Source organism: Chelonoidis abingdonii, chromosome 1, assembly GCF_003597395.2.
Source record: "Chelonoidis abingdonii isolate Lonesome George chromosome 1, CheloAbing_2.0, whole genome shotgun sequence".
In the NCBI taxonomy this organism is placed as follows: Eukaryota; Metazoa; Chordata; order Testudines; family Testudinidae; genus Chelonoidis; species Chelonoidis abingdonii.
This window is the reverse complement of record NC_133769.1, coordinates 350,290,839-350,308,124: the sequence shown is the minus strand read 5'-3', so window position 1 is coordinate 350,308,124 and position 17,286 is coordinate 350,290,839. Positions and strand designations below refer to the sequence as shown.

Here is a 17,286-nt window from a genome sequence, read left to right as displayed (position 1 = left end):
GGGAGGGGCCGGAGGAGCCTCAGCCTCCCCAGCTGGGAATCCTGGGAGCAACAGGATGGTCCTGCACGTGGTCCAGAGTTCTTTGCCCACCCCCTGGCTCTTTAACAACTGGTTCTCCACGGAAGTCTAATTTTAGCAACTCGTTCTTGTGAACTGGGAACACCTTGCCTTTGACTCCATTGATAGAGCTCCCGAGAGACCCAGCACAGTGTCAAAGTGCATTTCTGGTCTCAAAAGTGATTTTGGAAATAGTGCCATCAAGGGTGAGATGATTTCCATATGTAATGTCTCTCAGTTACTCTAGATCACATTTATCTTCATAACAAATTAAAAGACTGGATCAGCTCAGCCCCTCCCATGCTCAAACCCAATGCAGGGGACTCGAAAGAGGGAAATCTCTGTGAGGAATACCCATGGAAATTCCTGCATTGTCCCACTGATGGGCAGCATTTGCCATCGCTGAGAAAAAAGCCAAAGGGTGATGCACTCAAACCTCGTGGATTCCCACCAGATTATTGTGCAGCCAGGTCATGCAAAAGTCATACACACTGCCCCCTAGAGGTGCATCCTGGCCCCCAGTGGGCACAGATGTCTATATGAAACCTGGAAAGATCTACAGAGGAGATGATACCTCCATGTTACCATTTCCTGGGTATCTCTGCAAAGAGAACTGCTCCCTCTAGCCTGCTGGGTTGCCCCTCTCCCCACCTCATGTGTAGACTCTAGAACAGGGATCAGCAGGAAGCAGTGCAGGAAGCGTACAGCACATCCCTCGGTCCGCACCACTTCCCGTAGCCCCGTTGGCCTGGAGTGGCGAACTGCAGCCAGTGGGAGCTGCGATCTGCCAAACCTCCAGATGCAGCAGGAAAACAAACAGGCCTAAGCCACCAGGGGCCTTATGCTGGTGGGCCGCAGGCCAAAGGTTACCAATCCCTGCCCTGGATGCAAAGAGAAGCTTCACTGCACCTAAAGAGGTTTGTTTTAAAAAATGTCCCCTAGAAGAACACTGCCAGAGAAAACAAAAAATGCACCCTCTTCAATTTTAAGCTGACCCAGTATAAGAAAGCAAACACTTTTGAGTAATAAGTCAATCTTAAACTTATTTTAAGCAGAGCACACAGATGCTTGTTTACTCTAGGAAAGCTGATGACTTAGATGGTAAAATCTCACAAAAAAATAACTGAGCCAATGGCGGCATAAAGCCTACAAGAAATTCTGCAAGTAATTAATTTAAATCCTCCTTGGAGAGGGAGAACAGTTTCTCATCTCTTACACGAGGATACATTCCTCATGTCAAAACAGGGAAAATGTAATCTGAGAACCAGGTCAAGCTCTTGAACAGCCAACATGTCTTACTGTGAAATCTGTCCAACAAAATGGCTGGCAAACTTTAAAAGAATCTGGAACCATCTGCAGTGCCCCCCTCTCCACCTGGTTACCTTCTTTAATGCCAATCTGCTTACAGGTTTTGATGGACAGGGCTGGGTTCTTCTGGATCCCGCCACCCACTCAGCAGGGTGCATCTTCTTTATTTTTTCCAAGTAATTTATTAGGTGGTGCCTCCACCCCCCTCACTCCTTCCTGGCAGGGTCACCAGGGCAGATTGGGAGGAAAATTCTAACTACAAGGTAATCCCCACTTACTTGCCAGATAGTTGGAGACTTCCAAGAAATAACACAAACACATATAATATATTCAACACAATAATTATATTAAACAGGAGACAAATATAACGTAACAGGGTAACATTGTTAGGTTCACCAGTGCCCACGCTGCTAATACCTGTGACTTTCCCCACTCACGTGACTTGAGGTAGCAAATGTAAGATTAGTGTCCCGCTGGTATATGTACTTTGTTGGGGCCCTTGATGACCTATGACCACGATATCTACTCTTCAGTAGTTTAGCAGTGTATCTGACTGGGTTCAATACAGCCCAAAGGACTGACAATGGGAAAAGGTGGTAAATCCCTCCATAGGTTTAATATGCAGCTGGTTATAACATTCCCAAACCCTTACTCCCTGGCTTGAGAACACAGTTCAGGGAGTAGGGGGTCCCCAAAACAAATTCCCTGACTGACTAAAAGATGGTGCACTCACAAACTCCATGAATGATCCTCAGGTTCAGAGATGACTCTGGACTCCTCAGTAACTGCAGAGGGTCTGATCTCTGCAGGTAGGGATCCTCTTCAGGCAGGAATCAGGCTGCGCTGGTTCCAGGATTTTCCCTCACCACAAAGGAGTGCAGGGCTCAAGGTGCACTTAAATCTGTACTAAAATCCAAACTGTGGTCTCCAAGCCCAGCGTCCAGACACACACTCAGCAGGCAGCGGCCCTGGACTTGCAGACAGAGCACAGCTGACCATGTGGTGACTGGCCTCATCTAGGGAGCCGGAGGGTGAACCCACCCTGGCTGGGGAAGCTTCCCAGTGATGAGTGTGGTTCTGGCCTAGTTCTGCTTAGCACCCCAGTTCAGCTTAGAAATAACACAGCAAGGCCTACTGGTTAATTTACTGGCTGGGGTAGACAGGCCAGCACAGACGTCTGTGTGACCTTGCTAGATAAGAGAATGCTTGTAGAGGCTGGGAAAGAAAAATGCTTACAGACACTTTTTAAAGTAACATGTATTCTTTTTTGTACTAAGCATGAAGTTATCAAGAAGCAACAGTTGTTCTTTGTTTTGTATGCTGGGAACAAATGCTGGGAAGGTACAGTGATGAAGCAACGTAAGTGATGACGTGATGGAATAGCTAATAAAAAGCAGTTTGAATTTGTGAAGGGGGGCTGGTTCTGTATGGAGTGGGATGGGCAGTTCTCTGTTATATGGCATGCTGCAATAAAGAACTTGATAGTGGGATTCTTGCTGGTCGTTACCTGTCTCTTTGCGGTCGGACAATGAAACCTGAGCCGTCTGGGATATGAGAGATCTCCGACACCAGCAAAACTCTACAGACTGGGAATCACCAGTGGAGAATGAAAACTCCAGTTGAGGGATCTTGTTTTCAGGTTAAACCCTGCATTCAGGCCTGGGATTTACTAACGCCCCACACAGTCAATCCTATAATTTTAGAGATATACCTATCTCATAGAACTGGAAGGGACCCTGAAAGGTCACTGAGTGCAGCCCCCTGCCTTCACTAGCAGGAGCAAGTACTGATTTTTGCCCCAGATCCCTAAGTGGCCCCCTCAAGGATTGAGCTCACAGCCCTGGGTTTAGCTGGCCAATGCTCAAACCACTGAGCTGTCCCTCCCCCCTATTCTGGCTCTGGCTCTGGCTCTGGCCCTGGCTCCAGACTGACTCCAAAATGGCTTCTCCCCTTTCCTGAACTCCCTGGGAGGGGCACCTCACTCCCTATTGGTTGCCAGGCAGACTCTGAGTTTGCCTTGGCTCTCCCTCCCTGAGCTGCCTGCAGACAGAACTCCAGGAATATAGGTAATCTCCTTGGGGGTTACACATCAAAACAGTGTTTTACAAAACCGAAGGCCACAATAGACCAATCCTGGCCCAGTCATTTAGGTTAGTTGAAATTTTTCTGTTGACACTATTTTTTACGAAGTGTCTGCTTTCGACAGAAAATTTTACTTTTTCATACACAAACTGAATGCCCCAAAACTCACTGACTTTTGATTTTCATCTGAAAACTGAAATAATTCTGAAATTACTGTGGTGTCCCATGGAGTTGTAGTTTGGATGCCTTGTGCTCCAATTCTCCTCCATGGACTGGGTTCATCTCCCGTAATGCACTGAAGCCATGATGATGAACTGCGACCCCTCACTGCAAGAGAAGCCTGTTGTGCATCATGGGTGGTGATGTCCAACCACAGAGTCCACTTATAAATTAGAATGGAAACATGAGGCCTAAAACTACAACTCCAATGAGGCACTGTGGGGGCATTTCAGAATCCAAATATTCCAGATTTTGTCCAACATATTTTCGTTTTTTTTTAATTTTTCCCAAAAGTTCAAATTTTTTTCATGAAAAGTTGTTACAAAAATGACCTGGCCCTTCCCCAAAGTATATCCCAAATAGGTGGTCTCTTCTTTTCCAATTCTACACTTTGCTGGATATGCAGTTAGCCCAGCCTTCCATAGGGACCAAAGCATGATGAAAATTGTGCGAGGGTGTGCCTCCCAATCTCAGCCGTAGATAACCACCTCATCTATCAGACTCCATCACATCCCTACATAAGTAGTTAATTACTCTCATTGGGGGAAGGTATACATTAAATCAGTAAGCACACAGCTTTATCAAAAAAACATGCTTTTTTATATCACCAAATAAGCAAAAGCAAAATCTTTTGTAATGTCCTATCTTGCATGATATTTGCAGTACAATTTGAACAGTGTTGGTCCCAAGATCCCAGAGCTCCTCCTCAGCTCTGAAAAACTCAAAAGCTTCTCCCTTTGACCAACAAAAGTTATATACTACACAGTGTTATGGCTATTTATATTAGTCATTTTTGAACAAATTCATGATTTCATCTCCCAGATATTTTGAAAGGTTTACGAATCTTATTTCTAGGCAGCAAACCCCACCCTCAGTTAGAAGTAATGAGATGCTTTGAATAAAACAGTTCAATTATGTTATACTATACAGACTGCCAAAGCTAAAGTCAAATGGTTGAAATTTAGATGACTTAAAGCTTAAAAGAGCATATGTAGCCACATGGAACTTTAAAACAGCTAACATACATGTAAAATTAAACTCCCAGTGCACAGAAGATTTTCTCTCACATCTACCTTTTCAAAGTGTTTGCAATTGCTTCTTCAAAATTTGTTAGGATTTCACCCACAGTCTATCTCCCCTGAAGTCAATGGCGAAACACCATTGACTTCAGCGGTGAAGGATTTCATCCTACCTTTTTAATATGTGCATTTGTAGTATCTGAAATCTATTACTACTATTTTTAAGACTAAGGGTAAGTCTACAGTACGGGATTATTCCGATTTTACATAAACCAGTTTTGTAAAACAGATTGTATAAAGTCGAGTGCACGCGGCCACACTAAGCATATTAATTCGGCGGTGTGCGTCCATGTACCGAGGTTAGCATCGATTTCCAGAGTGTTGCACTGTGGGTAGCTATCCTGTAGCTATCCCATAGTTCCCGCAGTCTCCCCTGCCCCTTGGAATTCTGGGTTTGAGATCCAGTGCCTGATGGGGCAAACATTGTCAGCGTGGTTCTGGGTACAGCCTCATCTCCCTCCTGAAGCGCAGACAACTGTTTCGCGTGTTTTTTCCTGGCTGAACTGTGAATGCCTAGACAGCAAGCATGGACCCTACTCAGATCAGACCGCAATCGTGGACGTTGTAAACATCTCGCACATTCTCATGCCGTCTATGCTGACCGGGACCTGCAAGCCGGCGAGGAGGTGGGCGCTATGCCAGAGCGGCGACGAGGTGATGGGACATGGACACGATCTCTCACCGGGGCCCTGTGCTTTGGAGCTCTGCTGGTAATGGGCAGGTTCTGCCATTGACGCCAATTTGGGCCGGGAAACAGCACAGACTGTGGGACCACATAGTTTTGCAGGTTTGGGATGATTCACAGTGGCTGCGAAACTCTTCGCAGCGTAAGGGCACTTTCATGAACTTTGTGATTGCTTTCCCTGCCTTAACACCATAACCAATGGAGCAGCCCTCACAGTGGAGAAGCGTGGCAAAGCCCTCTGGAGCTTGCATGCAGAGCGTACTGGTCAGTCGGGATTATTTTGGTGGAAATCTACTGTGGGGGCTTCTGTGATGCAGATAGCCAAATCAATCATTTAGCTGCTGCTCACGAAAGTTGTGACTCTGGAAAATGCAGGTCCTAGAGGTGGCTTTTGCTGCATGATTCCTAACTGGGGGCGGGGGCGATAGACGGAACAATCCCTCCCTTCTTTTGGCATGAGCACCGGCACCCAGGACGTAACCGCAGGGGTACTTTCAGTGGGTGCTGCAAGCACTGGTGGTCAATGGATGTTTCACCAACATCCTATGGGATGGCCAGGAAGTGTTCATGACGCTCGCGTCTTCAGGAACACTACTCTGTTTAAATGGCTGCCGCAAAGGTATTACTTCCCAGACCAGAAAATAAAGTTGGGGATGTTGAAATGCTCTGTGTTATCTTGGGTGACCCAGCCTACCCTTGTGCCATGGCTCATGAAGCTCACAGGCAGCCTGGCCAGTCAGGAGCTGTTCACTACAGGCTGAGCAGTGCAGAATGGTGGTAGAATGTGATTTGGCCGTTTAAGGCGCGTGTGCACTTACTGACTCGCTCGACCTCGCCACAATGTCCCATGTGTTCGCTGCTTGCTGTGTGCTCCACATCTGTGTGGAGTAAGGGGAGACCTTATGGCGGGGTGGAGGCTGAGGCAAATCACCAACCGGGCGTTATAGAGAGCACACCACGAGCAGCGCATCAGAGAAGCTTTGAAAATGAGTTTCATCACGGGCCAGGGTACCGATGTGACTGTTGTGTTTTTTTCCTTGATGAACCCTGCCCTTGATGACTCATTCCTGTGCGAACTCACCCTCCCTTCGTTAAGCTTGCTTAAGGAGAATAAGTCACTATCATTAAAATCATGTATCTTTATTTAGCAATCTTATAAAAGGGAGAGAACTGACAGGTATCCCGGGTGTGGTCTGGGAGGAGGATAGGGGGAGGAAAGGCACTAAATATTTCAAAGTATGACGCCTTTTAGTTTGGCTGTCCACGGGGCAGAGTGTGCAGGTGCCGAAGCCTTCCCCACGCGTTCTTAAACGTTCTGGGTGAGGAAGTATGGAACATGGTGAGTGTGTAGGGTGTTACCAGGGTCTGCAGCGGCTTCTGTGACCCTGCTGCTGTTCCTGAAGCTCCACCAGATATCGGAGGATGTCGTTTGATTCACAGCAACTCCCAGTGTTGCATCCTGCCCGTGATTTCCCTGCTACACCTCTGATCTTCCTGCCGCCACCTCTCATCTCAAGCATCTCTCTCTCCTCACGTTCGTCCCTCCTATCCTCACTTGGCCCCTCCTGTCCTCGTTCCTGGCATCTTTCCTGTAATTTGTACACACGTCCTCACTCATTCAGATGAGCTTTTTCAGTGGTTACTTCATGATTTCCGAGAACTTTCATTCGGTCTTTTTCCCGCTTATCTTAGTAACCTTCGGCGTGAGTGGGAGGCTGAAATTTTGCGTGCATGGGGAGGTAAAAAGGGAGAGAGTATTTAAAAAGATACTTTTACTGAACTAATGGTTATCTCTTTCAAGTGTAACATATTCACTTACATCATGCATGTGACTCTATCACTCAGGTCGTTTTACATCTTATATTGAGTGCCTGCGCTTCGGTGTTAGAGATCTCAGACGCAGGTCCGGGCAGCAGATTCGCTTGCATGCGGCCATGGTAGCCTTGTCTTTCGGTTTTCTGACCCTTTAATATCACAGTGGGCCCTCCTTTCCCAATACCAACGCAAGCCGTCACGTGCTGCTTCTTTTCCTGTTTAACATGTAGCAGCAGAACCCCCCCCCATCCATTCTCTGGGTGATCGCTTTTAGCCTCCTTCCACCGCTGGCTGGTATCATGAACAGATCACTGTAAGTCACCCTTCCTCCCCACCGCGTGGCTGGTGCACGGAGATCCCTGTAGTCACTGAAAAGCTCGCGCCATTACCCTCTCCCCTCCCCCGGCTTGGCTATCTGCAAGGAAGGATTTCTTTTAAGCACAGGCAAACAGCCAGTAGGAATGGCCATCTCTGTCCCTTATTATTCTCTGATTTCAACCAGGTTACATGAACGATATCCTCTTCTGAGTAACACGCCGAGATAAGCGATGTTGTTGATGCCAGCGCTACTCACCGGACATACGCAGCTAGGCTTTGTCATACATCTACCCTAGTACTTGCTACATGCACTGTGGTCCGAGTCCTCCTGGTGGACCGGATAGGCTGCCTTGCCGCACTTCTGCAAGGCTTTTGGGTACCTCAAGAGCTTCAGGAGATGTCGCTGGAGGATTTCCGTCCATCCCAGACATGTTACAACTTTTCATACTGTCAGGCGCAATGCATCCATGTCCTCAGGGCAATCAATCATTAAAAATGCTTGCTTTTAACCTGTTTTATATTTACAAAGTACACTCACCAGAGTCGCTTCATGGCTTCATTGTCTGGGCTACTGGCTTGGGAGGGCTGGAAAGGTAATTCCGTCTGGGTGAGGAAAAGCTCCTGGCTGTTGGGGAAAACGGAGTGCTGTGTGCTATCTGCAAGCTCATCTTCCTCTTCCTTCTCCTCATCTTCCCCGTCCGCAGAATCTTCAGCCATGGCTGAGATTACCACCCCCATCTCAGAATCCACAGACAGGGGTGGAGTAGTGGTGGCGGACCCCCCTAGAATTGCATGCAGCTCAGCGCAGAAGCAGCCCTGTTTTCGGCCCTGCCCCGGACCTTCCGTTTGCTTCTTTGGTTTTCTGGTAGGCTTGTCTGAGCTCCTTAACCTTCATTCTGCACTGCACTGAGTCCCTGGTGTGGCCTCTCTCCATCACAGCCTTGGAAATTTTTTCAAATGTTTGTTCATTTCGTCCTTTGGAACCAAGTTCTGTTAGCACAGAATCCTCTCCCCATATAGCGATCAGATCCAGTATCTCCCGTGCGGTCCATGCTGGAGCTCTTTTTCGATTCTCAGGAGACTGCATTGTTACCTGTGCTGATGAGCTCTGCATGGTCACCTGTGCTGGTGCTCTCCATGCTGGCCAAACAGGAAATGAAATTCAAAAGTTGGCGGGGCTTTTCCTGTCTACCTGGCCAGTGCCTCCGAGTTCAGATTGCTGTCCAGAGCGGTCAAAATGGTGCACTGTGGGATACCGCCCGGAGTCCAATACCGTCGATTTGCGGCCACACTAACCCTAATCTGATATGGTAATACTGATTTCAGCACTACTCCTCTCATCGAGGAGGAGTACAGAAACCGGTTTAAAGAGCCCTGTATATCTATATAAAGGGCCCCGTTGTGTGGACAGGTGCAGCGTTAAATCGGTTCAATGCTGCTAAAATTGGTATAAACGCGTAGTGTAGACCAGGCCTTAGACTGCTCCTGGAATGAGCTTCATGTACAGCTCCATTGACTCAGATTCTGATTCAACCTACACTGAATTCAGTGGGGATCAGTCCACACAGAGTTTATTGTAGGACCAGGGCCCCAGCAGGCAAAGGGCAGGGCAGAGTTCTTGCCCCTTCTCTATCTGGGGCCCCAAAACCTGCAGCTGTGCTGTTCCTTCTTTTGATTCTAATCCCACAATTCTTTGTGGTTTTGCCTAATCCAGACACAATCCTTGCACTTTTATTAACATGGATACTGCTGTGGCATGATCTTTTTCACCTTGATATCAGTTATTACCATCATTTGGTAATACCCTGAAGGAAGGTAGGCTTAACTAATACAATATAATATATCTAAGAAGCATTTCTTAGAATCAGGACTCGAAGTAAGCTCTTCAGGGCAAGATCCTTCTTATAACCAATCTGTTAGTACAGTGGCCAGAATTATGAAGATCCAAACCTGAGTGGGAACTCTGGGTGATACCTAAATATCAATAATGATAACTAATAATTACTGCTTAATTTTAAATATTGGCACAATTTTGAGACCTTTCACAAGCAACTGTCCCACGGAATTTCCCCTCACTGCTTCCCTTCATCCTCTGTATCAAGTTCAAACTCCTTGCTCTTGCATTCTAGTCCTTGCCACACCACTTCATCCTGCCCTGTCTTCTGCTGTGTTCCTTCACCCCAGCTCCCTCTTGTCAACTAACAACACAAGCCTCTACCATCCCTTAGTTTCTCTTCCCCCTTTCATATGGGCATCCTCTCAAATTTCTCCACCAAGCAACCTTCTTCTTGTTAAAATCTCTCCTATAAAAAATGTTTCTTTTGTCCTGTCTACAACAGGCAAATAAATTAGCCATACAACCCACAAAAAAGGAACCCACAAAAGCAAATGAAACATGAATGGAACCATCAAAATGTGCATGGACTGTAATTGATAGTCATGTAATCATCACAATGTGACTCCCCTCCTGAAAGTCTGTAGATGATTGCTGTGCTCACCAAGAGTTATCCTAACAACACACAGCGGGAAATGCAACAGATGAATATAGGTTAACTGTTACAATTGTACCACATCAGAAGGTGATGCTGCAATAGTTCAACCAATACTCAAAGGCAACATACACCTCGCCAACACTCTTAGCATTATACACAGACTCACCCCATCCATGAGTGCGCACTCTCCCCTAAAGTTTACAGTCCTGGGCCTTCTTTTGCATTGGAGTGCTGGGTGGGCAGGAGTTCAGGCCAGCACTCTGTAAGTCTGGCAAAGGCAGTTGCAGGCGAAACAAGGAGGAGCGAAGCAATTCTGTATTGCGACAGCCTATGTTGCACAGTACTAGCTGGCAGTAATGTGTCAGAGAGCAAGAGCCCATATCATAAATTCCCCCTCATTTCTTCTTAAACTTAATGAGCTACACTGAGTCTTAACAACACCTCTTCAACCCAGAGAGTGTAACTCACTCAGCAGTAACGCACTCTTTCCTCAGTTATCTGTAAACCAAATTCAGATCTGCTGCACAACCCACAGCTGCTGCCCTCAGTGCCCAGCTGTGGCAAAGGAGTCCATGCCACAGGGCTCAGCACTGACAAGATGTCAATTGGAATGTAGTCTTACCCTTGGTCATGTGTCTTCAATCCTGGCAACTCAATAAAAGGGCCCTGTCACTGCTTTTCCTTAGCCCAGACCCCACAGAGCAGCAGCTCTCTGCTCCAGCTCCCTGCCTGGGAAATGGAGCCTGCCACCCCTTCTGCAGCAATTTCTGACCCAGGAGGCTCAGCCCAGTCTCAACAGATGCCCACCCCTGTATCATGGAATTTGCAATCCTTCAAAGCCAGCACACAGCAGTGTCTCTCAACCTCTCTGAAACCAGGGACCAGCTTGCTGCCTTCTTAAATTGTGTCACAGACACGTCATTGAGAAACACTGGTGTAGAGACCTGTCTAATCAGGATACCTCTGATAGGGTTCAGAGGCTCCTCAAACAAGGGGACTACATTTAGTTTAATCAATCTAAAGTTAAGAGATGAATTGATCACAAGCTACAATTATCTACACTGGGAAGAGATTTCTGATAGTAGGGGGCTCTTTAATAAAACAGAAAAAGAGCATAAAGAAATCCAGCAGTTGGAAGCTGAAGCTAGACAAATTCAGACTAGAAAAAAGGCCCCAAATTTTGAACACTCAGGGTATCACAGGGTGCCTCTGGCACTACCCAGTGAACCTCACTCCCTGGCTAGGTCAGGTAGTTTCACAATCACACACCAGCCTGTTTATCTCTTACCAAGATGAGTATTTATTCCTCTCTTACACAGTAATACCATACAATGCAAGTTTATAGCAAGGGTATGCTGCCCAACCCAAGCCCACCTTTTAAGCTGCACTCTTGCCTTCTGTTTCTTCCCCGTATATTCTACCCCAGTTACCTTGTTAGCCCAGTGATTACCAACCAGGTCCTCACACTCCCCCAACAGAAAGTGTATAACTGCCCTCAGCTGGGCCTGTAGCCATCTCCAGGTTGTAGCAATATCAGTGCTAGGGTGACCAGACAGCAAATGTGAAAAATTGGGACGGGAGTAGGGGTTAATAGGAGCCTATATAAGAAAAAGAGCCAAAAATTGGGACTGTCCCTATAAAATCGGGACATCTGGTCACTCTAGGTGCTGCTGATACCTAAAATGTTATCTACAGAGGTGGTGAATTTTACATCACTTGAAGTCTTTAAAATGAGACTGAATATCTTTCTAAAATATATGCTCTAGGTCAAACAAGTAATAGGCTTACAGCAGAAATTACCAGGTGAGGCTATATGACCTGTATTATGTAGCAGGTCAGATTAAAATATCATAATGGTCCCTTCTAGCCTTAAAATCTATGAATCATCCAAGAAATTTCCTTCCAAGACAGAGAAAATAAGACTTGACATTACTGGAATTTCTATGGCAAAAACAAATAGAGAAAAACACAATATACTTTAAAACATTGTATCAGGCCTTATGTAATATCATGAGGATGCAGAGGGGCCACAAACTTATTGTAATCATTTCTTTTCCGGTAACTTAAGTAGGGAGAAACTTGTTAGAAGTGGATGCTGCTGAGAATATTTTATACAAGGGCTTGATATGTCTCTAATTAGCACAGTTCTGTGCAGTATTACCTCCTTTCTAGCATGCTTAACTTAACAACATAATTCCCCACTCAGATGTAGTGACTCTCAGCTCTTTTATCTTTTTCCCCTTAATCATTTTCTTTTTTCCTTTTACAAGCATCCAATTCGGCCCCTTTCAGAAGTTTGCCATTAGCCAATGTGAGATGATTACATGAACGCTGATTCTCCTCTCACCCATAGCAGGGCACATCAGCAGTAACTATACTAAAGTCAATAGGAAATTGTGTGGGTGTAAGTGAGAGGACAATCAGGCCCAGAATGTTTAGAACTAAGCTGGATGTTCTCTAAGAATTGTCCAAGTGTCAGAATCAACAACTTGATTAATGAACATAATTTTGTCTTCAAGATCAATCTTTCACAGTTAGTGTTAGCACCGCTGCTCATTCTTGCCTCATTTGTAGATTCATGTGTAGAAGGTGGATATCTCATAAGCTAGGCAGGATATGAGTCAAGTCAGATCTCATTATCAACTTGAGGTGTGTTTTACAAGACTATGCTAAGGGCAAAAGCAGCTAAGTGAGTTAGGAGCCTAAGAACATGGCTACACTGCCCTGCAATCCAGACTAAGGGGGTGTCAACAGCACTATGCACTGAAGTGCTGCACTGTAACTTCTCAGTGAGGACACTGCAGGTGTGAATTTAAAGGTCCTGAATTTGCACATATGTAGTACTCTTTGAAGATGGAGTTACTCCTGATATACACTAGTGTGAGTGGAGGAACAGGTCCTAGGTGGATAAAAAGCTGGATAACTCATTGGGCAGTGATATAATATATGGAGATATACCTAGCTCATAGAGCTGGAAAGGTCATTGAGTCTAGTCCCCTGCCTTCACAGCAGGACCAAGTACTGTCCCTGGTAGATTTTGCCCCTGATCCCTAAATGGTCCCCTCAAGAACTAAACTTGCAATGCTAGGTTTAATAAGCAAATGCTTCAACTACTGAGCTATCCCTTCCCCTAGAACAATGGGGCAACATTCTTGGTTCGACTCTATGCACTACTATAATAAATAACTATGAATCTTAGTAAAATCTGAAACAAATGGACAACTCTCCTTTCTCTTTTCTCCTTTTTCACTTGACAAGCTCAGCATTCATAAACTCATTAAATTAGTAAAGTGAGAAGCTGAGAGTATGATGTACCAAGGACCTACTGAGAAGTGCTAGGGATCTTTAGTTCTCATTCTCTTTCTTTGGTGTTTACACCCATCAAGTATTTGTTGGCTGGTCTCATGTTCACGCTCCCACCACTGGAATTACTTAGCCTAGTTATTCACATTTTTTCCTGTATTCTACCCTGCCTTGTTTCCAGGCTCTCTCTCTCTTTCTCTCTCTAAGCTCAGCAAACTGTATAGATCCCATTATGCCTTCATATTATTAAGATGAATTTATGGGCCATATCGTCAGCTAATGCAAAGTGTTGCTCAACTGAAGTCAATGCAAAGGTGCTGATTTACAGGATCTGGCTTTGTATGGACTCAGCTTCCATTAACTATTCATATAATGGAAACTGGCATGGAATAGGAAAAAGGTGAAAGGGGAATGAGAGTATGGCCTATATTATGAGGCTGACTAGGTTCCCCATACTGCTGAGCTCAAATGTATGCTTCTACCAGAACTCCCAGAGAAATCAGGATGCGTCAATAGTCACCAACCAGTTCGTAAATGAACTGCAGCCAATGACTCATGTCGGTAACAAGCAAACAATTTTGTATTGATTAATGACATTATAAGCGGCAGTCAATTACTTATGAAAACATCTGTGAAGAATTTTTTTTTAATTAACTGCCAAACCCTGGCTGATTCCATGCGTTAGGAAACCATTCATTCTTGTCAAGCAATGGTACATGTTCAGCCAATCATATTGTTGTACTATAATGCAAGAACATTCCAATTTAAAACAGCATTACAGCTCAGTAATATAAACAGCATGAGATTCTGGTGAAAAGAATTTACTGTATGATTTTCAGAGACGCTTAGGACTTGCAGTTCTCACTGACTTCAGCAAAGAACTGCAGATGCTCAGGCTCTCCGCAGACCTAGCCATTAGTTACAGCACAAGTACACTATACCTTCAGGAATACCAGCCATAAATCTTACTGTTTTTACACAGTTACGTAGTCATAGACCTTGACTGCAAAAAATAAAAACACTTATGTCTTTGTTTATTCCTCAGTGCATAATTCCTTATAGAATACGAACATAATTGAATCAGTCTAGAGGTGTTATCGCTGCTATCATTAGAACCAAGCAAATTACACTGTGGAAAAGAATGTGCCTGTGAAACCAAAAAGGGAAGGGCAAGGCAAAGATAACTATGGGCAAAAAATTTTCAAGAGTGCAACGAAGCAACAAACCAAAACTAAAAACTTATCATAGCCCAAACAGTGTCTATACTATAAAAAGGGAGCACAGCTAGAGCCTCGATAAAGGTTACTAGGAATATTGCTATGTCCATCTATTTTACATGGAAGGCACTCAGATACCCTGATGATAGTCTGCAGTACAAACCCACAAAACAGGTAGATTTTGGCAATGAAATCCTAGCTTTCAGAAAGTCAATGGCACTGACTTTCCATCAACTTCAGTGGAGCTGTGATTTTACCTGCTATTTTAAGTTTTTTGTGTCCATGGGACATGCCTTGTTTTCAGGAAGTGATGAACATCTAACTCTTTAATTATTGCATGTTCTAGAAAAATAAGGGTTTGCCTAAACAATCTGCTAGTGCACAGCAAGCTAGGTGTAAATCTACCTTGCACAAGCCTGCCACACATTAACTACCCGTGTGGATCCTGCTGCCGTGCATTAAAATTCCATAGTGCACTTTAATCCCATTTTGAAATTAAACCTTAAATCTTAATTTACAGCACACAAGATTTACATTCTCACAGCAAATGGCTTCCCATTCATTTCAGCATTCAGTTCAGAAATTGCCTGCTTGCTTTCAAAACTGCTCTTGGACTTGCTTCAGCCGTTCTCACGTACCTCTCCTCGCCAACCCTGCTTCCGAATCTGTACATCTAATGCTGGCCTTCTCACCATTCCTTCATGCAATCTGGCCATGGCTCAGGGGAGAAACGTCACTTCTACAGCTCCTGCCATCTGGAACAGCCTTCCTATGTCTTTCCACCTCACTGATTCATATCAACCCTCTGCTGAAAGCGCTTTCCTTCCTTTTTCATGTGACTCAATTTCTCTTTTTGCTCTTTGTTTTAATTAAGTCGGCAAAAATGTTATCTATTATCTAACTCTGCTTTTCTTTAGCTTTGAAGGAATAGCACTAGAATCATAGACTCATAGAAGATTAGGACTGGAAGAGACCACAGGAGGTCATCTAGTCCAACCCCCTGCTCAAAGCAGGACCAACCCCAACTAAATCAATCATTATTGTTCAAGACACTCAGTAAAATGACATATTATTGCACCGTATGAGATTTTTGTCAGGAGCAACTTTAAAGGAGATACGGCACATTAAAACCTTTGAGTGGATTTACAGGCTGAAAGACAGAAACTTTCTAATGGGGGTAATCTCTTAACTCCCTCACATCACTTATGGCATTGATTTTATAATAGAGAAGTATAACATGAGGAGATGCTGTACTGATTGCTCCCTAGCATGCACGGCTGTTCCTTTGGTTTGCCTGCCCACGCGCCCTTAACAAGGGCAGTCAAATTGTTTTTAGCACTCACATGATTCCATAGGATAGCTTGCTAAAATCCAAATGAGTCTGTCAGCACAAATGATGGAATCCTATAAGAGCAGAGATTACTGTGACAAAACATCTGCCTATGTCGACACACAATGTCAAGTGAAATGAAGCTCCACCAGACACTGATCCATGCAGCTTATCATCCTCACTCTGGCACTTACTTCTCTGTGACAGCTGGGTGCACTTGCAAGATATGTCTGTTTCTTCCTGATGCAGCCGTGAAGAACACTAGGCTTATTCTATGGGAGGCTCCCTAACAGCTCTGTTTTAGGAGTTCATGGTCTCTCTCACTATGAATTCATAAAGACTGGTTCTCCTGAGGAGGCAATTTACTTACTTGGGGTAATTCCTTTGCTGAAAGTTAGGTAGAATCTCTGTGTCCTGATTTGAATGCAGAAGCAGTAAATCTTGAAATCTTTCTGTCAAAAGGGAAAAAAAATAGATCTAAGGTTGTGACTTCACGTTATAAAAGTTCACCTCATGAGTAAGCAAGCAGTATCCGACATACATTCTCTTCTATGGTGTTGTTTTAACTGAGGTACAAAAGCTAGATAATTAATAATCAAAATGCTCCCACTAATATACTGAAAACACTAGAAATCACTCTTTTCTATTACATTTTATAATAATAATGCTTTTGCACTTACTATTGGTTATTTTTTGTATTCCAAGCCAGTAGCACCTATCAGCCCCAACTGAGGATAGCAGTCTCTACTCTAGTTTTAGGTATTATTGTGATGACATTCTAATTTGGATAGGATCCTGCTACGTTCATGAAGGGGTCAATTTTAAAGGTTAAATGTCTAAGTTGATTTGATTAGATCCGTCAACAGCCTTTGATATAGCTGGCCAAAATATACTGAACAAATTTCTGACAAGCTTGCAGGATCTGGCAAGGTAGATGGGGATAGTGGCTTCATTCCTTACAGTCTAAGAGGTCTCAAAGAGTCACTTATCATCCATCCATATTCTCATGTGTGGTTTTTCAGAGGTTTCATTCTGTCACTCTACCAGCTGAATATGAGTACAGTGCCACCCATACACTAAACTACACCTCTTTGGCTCCTTTATGTCAGAGTCTGACAGCACAGGTTCTTTGCTTTCCCTGTGCCTGGTTGACACAGGGATCTGGAGGAGACTGACACAACTGCAGCACAATCCTGTAAAGATGGAGGTGAGTCTGAATGGGAGGGGAATCAGTGTCAAGAATTGGTGGGGGCTGTGTCTGCTCAATCCCTTGTCAAAGAAGTTGCCGTTTTCAATTTTTTTTTGACCTGTCTGTTCTTGGCTTCTCAGGGAAGTGTTGTGACTTGATAACATTAACTGTACCATGTCTTCAGGACCTTCC

At 44.6% G+C, this 17,286-nt stretch overlaps 1 protein-coding gene across 2 annotated transcripts in view; it reads right to left on the bottom strand.

Moving 5' to 3' along the window:
* Nucleotides 1-17,286, bottom strand: part of NOX4 (NADPH oxidase 4) — a 181,158-nt gene that overhangs the window by 51,717 nt on the left and 112,155 nt on the right. For both annotated transcript variants that reach the window (XM_032768741.1, XM_032768743.1), the window contains exon 13: nt 16,276-16,357. In XM_032768741.1, the coding sequence (XP_032624632.1) occupies nt 16,276-16,357 (82 nt within the window). The remainder of the gene's footprint in view (nt 1-16,275; nt 16,358-17,286) is intronic.